We start from the raw sequence: 12,219 nt of genomic DNA, 5'->3' as shown, positions 1-12,219 counted from the left end.
ACTGTAAAATTAACCATATGGACAGCATTAGTTCACAAAGTGTTCAGATTCAAAGCAGAGTAATTTTTCTCAAAATGAAGTCCATAGGAGGACTCTGTGAGGGAAGCAAGAGACAGAAGATGCAGTCAGACCTTTTTGGAACCTGATGTGACATTGATACTAGTCATGAGAACATACCAGGCACACCAAAATCTTTTCCCCAATTATCTTTCTCCTTTCCACCTGTCCTCTGCTCCCACTCACTGCTTATGAGAGATCAGAGAGCAAGAAAGAACCAAAAGAAAATATTTTGCCTGCTCTCTCTCTTCCAAAAGTAGTAAAATTATTATATTTTGTTTTGTTATTAGATGACAAAGACACAGAGAAGCTCCTAGGAGAATGTCCAAATGAAAAACATGAGAATAAGAATATGTTAATTTAAAGTAATTATAAACAGGGGTGCCTTGCTGGCTCAGCTGGTTCAGCAACCAACTTCAGTTCAGGTCATGATCTCATGGTCTGTAGGTTTAAGCCCCACATTGGGCTCTGTGCTGGCAGCTTGGGGCCTGGAGCCTGCTTCGGAATCTGTCTCTCTCTCTCTCTCTCTCTCTCTCTCTCTCTCTCTCTCTCTGCCTTTCCCCCACTTGTACTCTGTCTCTCTCTCAAAAAATAAACATTAAAAAAAATTTAAAAATTAAATAAAATAATTATAAATCTAACTTTCAAACTTAAGCTAGTGAATACAATAGTTTTCTTTAGATTATAGACATAACTAAGTGCTGAATGTGATCAAAATTATTTTGCTTGCTCAACTTTTATACTCCCATGCAAACTCTATCAATAAAAAATTATTAGCACCTAAGATGAGAAAGTTGGAACATTTTCCAGCTCCTCCTGAATCTAGTATTACAGGCAGAATTTTATTACAAGTAATATGAATTCTGTGCATTTCAGAAATACATATAAAATGTAACTATAAGAATATATTCCAAAGTGACTTGCATACAATGGATTTTCTCCATTTGTTACACAATCTATAGTTATTAATGCAAAAAGCCACAGAGGAAAGAAGGTGACAAGTTGACCCACTTAACGTCTCTAAGTACTCAAGGCTATATATTGCCTCTCTGTTTTATATCTTGTTTATATATTATACAAAAGCTGCCATTTCACACAGAAATAGCTACCACATACAAATAAGTTCACTATGCTGTTCACAGTCTTTCAACCGGGCAACACTGATGAATGTAAAATTTTCATTAACAGTAAAGTCTATGTATTGTCCTTTGTATATGAAAATGATAAACTGATACACCATTTTTATAGTTACACCTCAGAGATATTGCAGATTGGGTTCTAGACCACCAGAATAAAGCAAATACCACAATCAAGCAAATCAAGTGAATTTTTTGGCTTCCCAGTGCATATGAAAGTTATTTCTACTGTATTGTATACTATTAAGTGTACAATAGTATTATATCTAAAAAGAAAACAATGTACATGCCTTAATTAAAAATATTTATTGGAGGGTGCCTGGATGGCTCAGTCAGTTGAGCATCCGACTCTTGATTTTGGCTCAGGTCATGATACCAGGGTTGTGGGAATGAGCCCCATGTTGGGATCCATGCTGAATGTGGAGCCTGCTTAAAATTCTCTCTCCCTCTGCCCCTCTCCCCTGCTTGTGCATGTGCTCTCTCTAAAATAAAGAATAAAATAAAATAAATTTAAAAAATTTTTTAAAAACAAAAATATTTCTATAAGATGCTAACTATCATCTGAGCTCTCAGCAAGTGAATCTTTTTGGTGGTAGAGGGTCTTGCCTTGATGTTGATAGCTGTTGACTACTCAGGGTGGTGGCTGCTGAACGTGGAGGTAGCTATAGCAATTTCTTTAAAAAAAAATTTTTTTTTAATGTTTATTTATTTTTGAGACAGAGACAGAGCATGAACAGGGGAGGGTCAGAGAGAGGGAGACACAGAATCTGAAACAGGCTCCAGGCTCTGAGCTGTCAGCACAGAGCCCGATGCGGGGCTCAAACTCATGGACCGCGAAATCATGACCTGAGCCAAAGTCGGCCGCTTAACCGACTGAGCCACCCAGGCGCCCCTATAGCAATTTCTTACAATAAGACAACAATGAAGTTTGCCACACCGATTGACTATTCCTTTTACAAGTGATTTCTCTGTTCCATGTGATACCTTTTTTTAAATGTTTATTATTTATTTATTTTTGAGAGAGAGAGAGAGAGAGAGAGAGGGAGCGAGCACGTGTGTGCACAAGTGGGGGAGGGGCAGAAAAAGAGAGGGAGACAGAATCTGAAGCAGGCTCCAGGCTCTGAGCTGTCAGCACAGAGCCTGACATGGGGCTCAAACTCACAAACTGTGAGATCATGACCTGAGCCTAAATCGGATGCCTAACCAACTGAGCCACTCAGGACTTCTTTCAAAACTGGAGTCCATCCTCTCAAACCCTGCCACAGCTTCATCAACCAAGTTTATGGAATATTCTAAATTCTTTGTTTTCTTTTTCTTTTATTTTAATTTTTTTTTTAATTTTTTTTTTGTTCAACGTTTATTTATTTTCGGGACAGAGAGAGACAGAGCATGAACGGGGGAGGGTCAGAGAGAGAGGGAGACACAGAATCGGAAACAGGCTCCAGGCTCTGAGCCATCAGCCCAGAGCCTGACGTGGGGCTCAAACTCCCGGACCGCGAGATCGTGACCTGGCTGAAGTCAGACACTTAACCGACTGCGCCACCCAGGCGCCCCCTTTGTTTTCATTTCAACAATCTTCACAGCATTCTTCACCAGAAGTAGCTTCCATCTCAAGAAACCACTTTTCTTTGCTCATCCATAAGAAGTCACTCATCTATTACAGTTTTATCATGAGATTGCAGCCATTCAGTCATGTTTTCAGGCTCCATGTGTAATGCTAGTTCTCCTGCTATTTCCATCACATCTCCAGTTACTTCCTCTACTGAAAGTCTTGAACCCTTCAAAGTCATCCATGAGGGTTGGAATCAACTTCTTCCAGACTCCTGTTCATGGTAACATTCTGACCTCTTCTCAAGAATCATCAGTATTATTCATGGCATCCAGAATGGTAAATCCTTTCCAGAAAGTTTTCAATTTAGTTTGTCCAGATACATCAGAGGAATCATCATCTATAGCAGCTATTGCCTTATAAGACATATTTCTTAAACAGTAAGACTTGAAAGTTGAAATGACTTCTTGATTCACGGGCTGCACAATGGATACTGTATTAGCAAGCATGAAAACATTAATCTCATTGTACATCTCCAACAGAGATCTTGGGTGACCATGTCCATTGTCCGTGAGCAGTCATATTTTGAAAGGGATCTTTTTTTCTGAGTGGTAGGTCCTAACAGGGGGCTTAAAATATTCAGTAAACCATGTTTTAAACAGACATGCTGTCATCTGGGCATTGCTATTCCATTTACAGAATACAGAGTAGACTTAGCATTCTTAAGAGCCCTTAGATATTCAGAATGGTAAATGAGCACTGCTTTCAACTTCAAATCACCGGCTGCAGTAGCTTCTTCTTTTTTATTTGATTTAACTTTTTTAGAGGAGAGAGCTCGAGCCAGCACAAGTGGGGGAGAGGGGAGGAAGGGGGGAGGGGAGAGGGAGGAAGGGAGAATGGGGGAGAGAGGGAGAGAGAGAGACAGAGAGAGACAGAGAGAGAGAGAGAGAGAGAGAGAGAGAGAGAGAGAGAGAGAATCTTAAGCAGGCTTCATGGAGCCTACACGGGACTTGATCCCACAACCTTGGGATCATGACTTGAGCCAAAATCAAGAGTCAGATGCTTGCTCAGCTGACTGAGCTACCTAGGCGCCCCTGCAAAAACTTCCAACAAGACAGTCAACCTGCCCTTTGAACCTCTGAAGCTAGGCATTGACTTTTCTTCTCTAGCTATGAAAGCCCTAAATGGCTCTTCTTCCAATAGAAAGCTGTTCCTTCTACACTGAAAATCTGTTGTTTAGTGTAGTAGCCACCTTCAGAAGCTAGATCTTCTGGATAACTTGCTGCAGCTTCTATATCAGCACTTGCTTCACCTTGTACTTTTATGTCATGATGAGGGCTTCTTTCCTTAAGCCTCATGAACCAAACTCTGCTAGCTTCAAACTCTTCTTTGGAAACTTCCTCACCTCTCTCAGCCTTCACAGAATTGAAAAAAGTTAGGGCCTTGCTCTGGATTAGGCATTGGCTTAAGGGAACGCTATGGCTGGCTTGATCTTCTTTTCAGACCACTAAATCTTTCTCCATATCAGTAATAAGGCTGTTTTGCTTTCTAATCAGTCATGTGTTCACTGGAGTAGCATTTCTAATTTCCTTTGAGAACTTTTCCTTTGCAATCACTACTTGGCTAACTGTTCAGCACAAAAGGTCTGGCTTTCAGCCTATCTTGGCTTTTGACATACCTTCCCCACCAAGCTGAGTCATTTCAAGCTTCTGATTTAAAGTGAGAGATGTGCAACTCTTCCTTTCACCTGAACACTGACAGGCCATCATAGGGTTACTAGCTGACCTAATTTCAATATTGTTGTGTCTCAGGGGATAGGGAAGCTCAAGCAGAAGGAGAGACAGGGAATGGCTGGTCGGTGGAGCAGTCAGAACACACATAACATTTATGGATTAAGTTTACTATGTTACATGGGTATGTTTCATGGTACCCCAAGACAATTACAGTTGTAACATCAAAGATCACTGATTACAGATCACTATATAACAATAATGAAAAAGTATGCAATATTTCACAATTATCAAAATGTGACACAGAGACACAAAATAAGTAAATGCTGTTGGAAAATGGTGCTGATGGACTTGCTCAATGCAGGGTTGCCACAAACCTTCAATTTGTAAAAAATGCAATATCTGCAAAGTGCAATAAAGCAAAGTGGAATGAAATGACATATGCCTGGTTTAATCCATGGGTGGCTTCATTTATGTCTTCAGTGGTAGTGATTATTTTGCATTAAGCTATATTAAGTTCTCCCTGAGAGCAAAAGAATCTTCTGAAATACAGTTGGTTGGGGCCAGGGGTGCAATTTGTGGTAAACTTAGTCAATCCTTATAAGGCCTTATTAATGGAAACCCTAAGGAAATGATTCACTGACCACAGATAAAATGGAGCCAATAATCTTCAGCAACTGTTGTTCCATAGCATATTAACATACGATATTATAGCCCTAAGCCCTCAACAGATACATTACCTAGCTGGACATTTCCTTCTGGTCAACAAATTAGTTATAGGATTTACATAATTTCAACTATCAGCAGTTCTATATACCAGATGAATCACAGCAGGAACAGTAAAATCTGTTCAACCATACACAAATCTAAAACTCTAATGAAGTATGTTCTTCCAGATGGGAACACACACACACACACACACACAGTCCTCATCAGTCAGTCACCACATTTCTCAGGATGTATTAAAATAATATCATTCTAGGACCTCCCATACTCATATACAATACCCTCAAAGCTACAGTAAGTGAAGACAAAGACTAAATGAGAGAGAAGGATTAGCCCACAGAACTCCCAAAGATGATTACCTGGTAGTCTGGTTTTGTAAAATAATCCAAAGAAGAGATGTGGTCCAAAAAGATGCTGAATTCTGGAGGGAGATGTTTCAACATAAGCCTGTGGTCATACCTCTCCTTAATAGAGCCTACTTGCTCCTGGGAAGTAAAGAGAACAGGAACTAAAGTCAATTTCTCTTGGCAGCTACACATTAACAGCCTCTCAGTAATAGTCTCAAGGGTATGTACTAGGGAATGAGATAGTGGGTAATTAAGTATAAAGCAAGAATTGAGCTCTTACTAATAGCTTAATGCCTTAGGGGGAGAGGGGAGGATAATCAAAAGGGTAACAGAGTTCTGCATCAGTGAATTGACAGTTCGCCCAAAAAAAGAGTTATCTAGAGTTAAAGAGTTAAATCTAGTCTACTTTTCTTTACCAACATATTTGTTCACAGTTTTCAAATCAAACAATATAATGTAACAATTAAAATTTAAAAACTTACTTGACTTATAAAAATGAATATGGGAGAAGTAGTGAAAAGAGGGAAAGCTAGAAATCAAATCAGAAGTGATGATTTAATAGATACTCAAAGGAGTATCTATTCTCCATGTACACAGAAAAAAAATCCTAACATTAGATCTTTAATATCAGCTTAATTTTTATATGTAAGTATGTTCTCATCAATTATGCCTACTCAGGAGAAATTTTTATTCCTTCCCCTACTAAAACTGTTATTTCCATTTCCGTTTTCAAAATTACCTTGTCCTTTATTTTTCTCCAAGGCAGCTGACCAACCACAAACTCCACCAACATGTAGAATAAGGACCAAAGGTCATCATGTCTTCCCATTTCCTTCATAAGCCAAAGAGAATTCAGTCACAATACATTACCACTCCTTGTGAGTATATTACATTGTCTAAGGCCTAACCACTGCATTTCATCTTATGAGGCTTAAAAATTTTAATGTATTTCCCATAAATTCTTCTGGTAAATATATCTACACAGCTATGTAACAATCTGCATAACAGAAATAGATATAATGAAATACTTTTTGGTATAAAGAACACCCCAAAACCTAGATATGCTGGAAATATAATTAACAGCCCATTAATTAATAAATCAGTTCATTAAGAAGGGAAGGTGAAGGGCAAATTAGCATTTAGTGGGTATGGGGTTTCAGTGTTGCAAAATGAAAAAGTTCTAGAACTTTATTGCACACTAATGTGAATATACTTAACACTGCTGAATTATCCCTTAAAAATGGTTAATATGCTACACTGGTGAGCATAGCATAACACAGAGTTGTTGAATCACTATATTGTACACCTGAAACTAATGTAACATTGTGTGTCACCTATACTCAAATTTAAAAAACGGTTAACATGGTAAATTTAATGTGATATGTTCTTTACCATAATAATAATTAAAAAAAAGAATTAAAGCAAATTCTAGGAGCCAAAATTAAAAGAAAGCTGGAAATAAGAGAAGCAAGCTGATGCTGAAACTTTGCCTTTGGGAACATCTGTTACAGGTTTTATCAACCAGGGTTTTATCAATCAGGAAGGGAACAGGTATAAAAGTACTGATACTACACAAAACAGAAGCTGTAACTGAGACACTTTCCCCTAGGCCCTCACCATATAGCTCCGACCCTCAAAGGGCTATCTTTAGTTCAATATTTGGTATGTACATTTTATAGCAATAATTTTTTTTTTCTGTAAAATTTAACCACTTTGGGATAAAGTTAGTGGTTAAAAAAAACTACCCTGAAAATTTGTTACCATAGTCCTGCCCCTCACTCAGATTTGGGGTTTAAATTTATACCACATGTGTGGTCTGGGAAACCAAGTTCAGAAATTAACTGTTTTCTGGGTGATCCCACCCTGTAGTAATGACAGATGAAAATGAAAATCCTGTCAACATTAAAGAACCCATAAATTCAGGCTTCACAGAAGTCCTATAGATAAAGTCCCATAAAATATAAGCTCATTATTCACAAGTATAAAATACATTAGAAAGCAGGCTATCATAAGCTAATGACAAGATAAATTACAGAGCAGAATTAGATATCCAAGAATTTCAGATATGGAATTATAGGATACAGAATATGAAATAAGAATGTTTAGGGGGGCCTGGGTGGCTCAGTTGGTTAAGTGTCCAATTTCAGTTCAGGTCATGATTTCATAGTTTGTGAGTTCGAGCCGTGTGTTGGGCTCTGTGCTGACAGCTCAGAGTCTGGTGCTGCTTCGGATTCTGTGTCTCCCTCTGTCTGTCTCATGCTCTGTCTCTGTCTCAAAAATAAATAAACATTAAAAAAATTTTTTTAAAGAATTTTTAGAATGTTTAAGCTTTAAAAAAAAAAGGGAATAAATGTCATCAGGAAGGAACCATATCCTACCCCAAAAAATAAAAAGACCTATTAGATTTGAAAAAAGACCAAAAAGAATATCTAGAAATTAAAAACTCAAGGGACAGATTAAAAAGCTAATCAAAATCAGCAGAAAAAAAATTAATGAACTGGAAGACAGATCTGAAGAAAGTATTTAGAAATGCAAACCAGAGGCACAAAGAGTTAGATCTGAGAGTGAACCTAAAAGACATGGAGGGCAAAACAAGAAGATCTAACAAATATATCAATTTGAGATATGAAAAAAGAGGGTACAGAAAGAAAGAGAAAGAGGCAATATTTAAAGAAGAAATGTCTGAGGTTCTTCCAAAATCGATGAAAGACATGAATGTTCAGATTTAGGAAGCACAACAAATCCCAAACAGAATAATAATTATTTTTTAATGTTTGTTTATTTTTGAGAGAGCACAAGCCAGGGGTGGGCAGAGGTGGGGGTGGGGGGCAGAGGATCCCAAGCAGGCTCTGCGCTGAGAGCAGCAAGCCCAATGTGAGGCTTGAACTCATGAACTGCAAGATCATGATCTGAGTTTAAGTCAGATGCTCAACTGAGTGAGAAAACCAGGCACCCTGCAAACAGAATAATTATAAAGAAATCCACATACAGGCACAAAAGAACATATCTGTAGAACAGCAAAGACAAAGAGAAGATATCCAAAATAGTCAAAGAAAAATGACAACTAAATAAAAATAACAAAAATTAAATGGACAAAGATCTTGTCAATAGCAACCACAGAATCAGAAGACAGTAAAATAATTTCTTCAAATTACTGAGATACTACAAATATTAATAATGGATTGAAATGTAGAACAATGTAGTGAACAGAGTTCATGTATTTTGAAAAGTTGTATATTGTCTGAGAATTATTCATGTTAAAAGTTTAAGATCAAGGTACCAAAAAAAAAAAAGAAAAGAAAAAGAAATGGAGTGCATTATGCTTAGAAATTATCAAGGTCACAGAATAGGGAAGAAAGAAGTATATTAGAATTATCTGAGCAGTCTTTTAAAATTAGACCAGCACCTCTGAAAGTTCCACTAGTTGCACTCCTGCATCACCACATAAACTAACAACCACTGCGAAGCTCTGTAAAGGATTCTACATCTCAGGTGTCTTGGGAGCAGAAAAGAAGGTTAAGAACGGCTGATATATATAATCAAATTCATTTACCAAGGTCAGATGAAAAACAAATAATATGCAGGTTAACAGAGTTAACTGTTAGAGCACTCTATATTAGAAAAGCTTTTTAAAAGAAATTTGTACAAATTTAAAAAAGTAAAAATATATAATCTCTTTCTACTAGCTTCTTTGGAAATGCATATGTAGTTATAATGATCTCTGTAAATGTTTATGCGTATCTCAGAAAGACTGTCTTATCTCAAAGATTCTAATGTTGACCAAATTTTCACACAGAATTAATTAGAAAGCCTAGTAATTCTAAAGGATTTTAAGAATATATCTTTTCAAGGCAGAATAGTTGACTAGATGCCATATTAATACAACACTGAATCAAACCAAATGAGCTGACAGGCTTGGCAGAGTGCTACATTATGCACTGATAAAAATACTTTTCCTATTTTCAGTTTATAATCATATTATAAGAAACCAAATTAAATTAACTAGAGCACAGCATATAAGACCACAGCATACTCTTCTTACTATAGTTAGCATTAGTCAAATTTTCAATAAGGCAACTTTGGCTTCACAGAACAAGAATAAAGTAATAAAAGGTCAAGAAAAGATTTTTTTTTAATGTTAATTTATTTTTGAGACAGAGAGAGACAGAGCAAGAGTGGGGGAGGGGCAGAGAGAGAGGGAGACATAGAATCTGAAGCAGGCTCCAGGCTCTGAGCTGTCAGCATAGAGCCCGACATGGGGCCTGACCTCATGAACTGTGAAATCATGACCTGAGTCGAAGTCAGACGCTTAACCGACTGAGCCACCCAGGCGCCCCAAAAGATTTCTCTTTTATCAAGGAATCACTTGTTAAATGCCTCAGCTTCATCCAGACAAGTTCAAGGATTCCGATTCCATAAAATAAACACCTTTCCCACTCATAATTAAGATTCAGAATAAGAAAAAAAAAATCAAAAGTACAAAAGGAGCAAAGTAAAAAAGAGACTTTAAAATTTTAATCTAAAAGGTATAATTTACTAAGATGCAAATTTTAAAGTTATCTCTGTTTAAGAGATCTTCATGAAAAGAAAAGGTTTAATGGAAAGGGGATATCACAAATTAGATGCGTACTGCAGGTACAATGCTGACTCCTATATTTCATTAGGTATTGATAGTATGATATTCCCAAATAAGATTAGAACACAGATAATTTATTTCTTCAAAATTCTATATTCAACTTGTTAACACTTATACCTAATTAAGGACACAAGATTCCCTACACACACACACAGAGCTATTATCTTTTCCAACAAATCCAATTTTATTTTTATGTAGCTGCGAGCATCTACTATCTACTATACACACCACCATACATTAGTATTACTAACACATTACCCTTTGCTTCCAAGTACCTTCCACACTTGTGTACTCTAATATAAAAAAGTCAATCTGATTCAAGCCATCAGCATGCTTATGCAGACATGACTCTAAGTTCATATACCTACCCTGTTTCGGTGAGCATTTATTGACGCATAACGAACTGTCCCTCGAAAGCCTGCCACAGCTCGAGGCTACAACAAAATGAAGTAAAGAATAATAAAATGAGCTTCAAATAACAAAAGACTCACACACTTGAGCACATGAAGTAGATGGGAGAAACGTGCATTACTGTCACAATAAAATACTACCTAAATTTCTAATTTTTTATTTTGAAATTACAGAAAATTAGAGAATATCTCTAAATCATGTTAAAAACTAACATTTTAGTGATCAGTGAGCCCAATTTTTTTCTACCTACATTTTAAAATACAGTAGCATTTATGATAAATAAATTTTGTACATTAGAAAACACTTGGGGCGCCTGGGTGGCTCAGTAGGTTAAGTGTCTGGCTCTTGATTCTGGCACAGGTCAGAATCTCATGGTTCATGAGATTAAGCCCCAAATCAGACTATGCTGACAGTGCAGAGCCTGCTTGGGATTTTCTCTCTCCCTGTCTATCTGCCCTTGCCCTGCTTGTGCTCTCTCTCTCTCTCTTCCCCCCTCCTCAAAATAAATAAACATTTTTTAAAAAGAAAAAAGAAAAACACTAAATGCCTTCACATATCCAGAATCATGCTAAGCTGGTTACATTTAAGTACAGTAAGACCACAAGGAATCTCTAAGTAAAGATGCCAACCTCTTCATGTCTTGGCTATTTCATTCAAACTCAATTCAAAAATGATGGCAACTTATATCCCTCTCTAAATATATAATTCATATATTCATAAATCAAGTTATTGGGTAACTATTACATGCTAGGTACTGGGAATAAAGCCAAACATGAATAATACATGATCTCAGTTCTCAGAGAGCTCAAATTAGAATACTAAGTCCAAACTCTTATTCAGCCTACAAGATTTCCATGATTTGCCATTGGCCCCATTCCAAAATGGATTTAGTTATGGTTTATGCAACAACCAACTGTGTTTCTAGCGTCTTCTGCTACTCACTCCAGCTGGAAAGCCATCTCTTCACATGCCTCCAATGGTTAGCTCTTCTACTTCACATTAGGCTCTCTGCTGCAATGTTACCTCCTCAGAGAAGTACCCCTTAATTATCCTAATCTAAAATACTACCCCTCCCCACCTTCAATGCCACTCCACCCTTTTTTACTCTGTTTTATTTTTTTAATACCTTTCAATACCTAAAATTAATTTTATTTATATTTTTACTTATTTGTTCACTGCCTGTCTTCTTCCACTGGAATATAAACTGTGATAGCAAGGTCTTAGTCTTGCTCATTTCGCAGACATAGAAACAGGCTCTGAGAGGTTAACTAAACTTATGTGAGGACACAGAATTAGTAAGTGATAAAACCAGACATCAACCAACGTCTTTTGATTTGAAATCATACATTGTTTCCACTCTACTGCTTCACAAGGATCAAATCAATACCCTAAAGACTCATGGATGGCACCATAACTCAATATGAAAACTTAACAAACCTAAAAATGTTCACAGCCAATAATTTTCATTAGTAGACTTTTCTTTCCCAGTAACTTCAAATTATCCTCACTTGAGATGTATTACTTTTATAGCCAGAAAAAGACTATAATAAATGTTGTTTTTATTTACTTATTTATTTTTAATGTTTATTTATTTTTGAGAGAGAGACAGACAGACCATGAGTGGGTT

General features: G+C 36.9%; 1 protein-coding gene across 7 annotated transcripts in view; it reads right to left on the bottom strand.

Moving 5' to 3' along the window:
* The window catches only part of TTBK2 (tau tubulin kinase 2), a 160,020-nt gene that overhangs the window by 49,955 nt on the left and 97,846 nt on the right, over window positions 1-12,219 (bottom strand). For all 7 annotated transcript variants that reach the window (XM_053224118.1, XM_027067046.2, XM_053224120.1 and 4 more), the window contains 3 exons: window positions 10,550-10,615; window positions 6,285-6,377; window positions 5,558-5,683 (listed from right to left, as the gene is read on the bottom strand). In XM_053224118.1, coding sequence (XP_053080093.1) covers window positions 5,558-5,683; window positions 6,285-6,377; window positions 10,550-10,615 — 285 coding nt within the window. The remainder of the gene's footprint in view (window positions 1-5,557; window positions 5,684-6,284; window positions 6,378-10,549; window positions 10,616-12,219) is intronic.

This window comes from Acinonyx jubatus, chromosome B3, assembly GCF_027475565.1.
Source record: "Acinonyx jubatus isolate Ajub_Pintada_27869175 chromosome B3, VMU_Ajub_asm_v1.0, whole genome shotgun sequence".
NCBI lineage: Eukaryota > Metazoa > Chordata > Mammalia > Carnivora > Felidae > Acinonyx > Acinonyx jubatus.
Note: the sequence above shows the minus strand (reverse complement) of the source record. Positions and strands in the feature narration are given on the sequence as shown.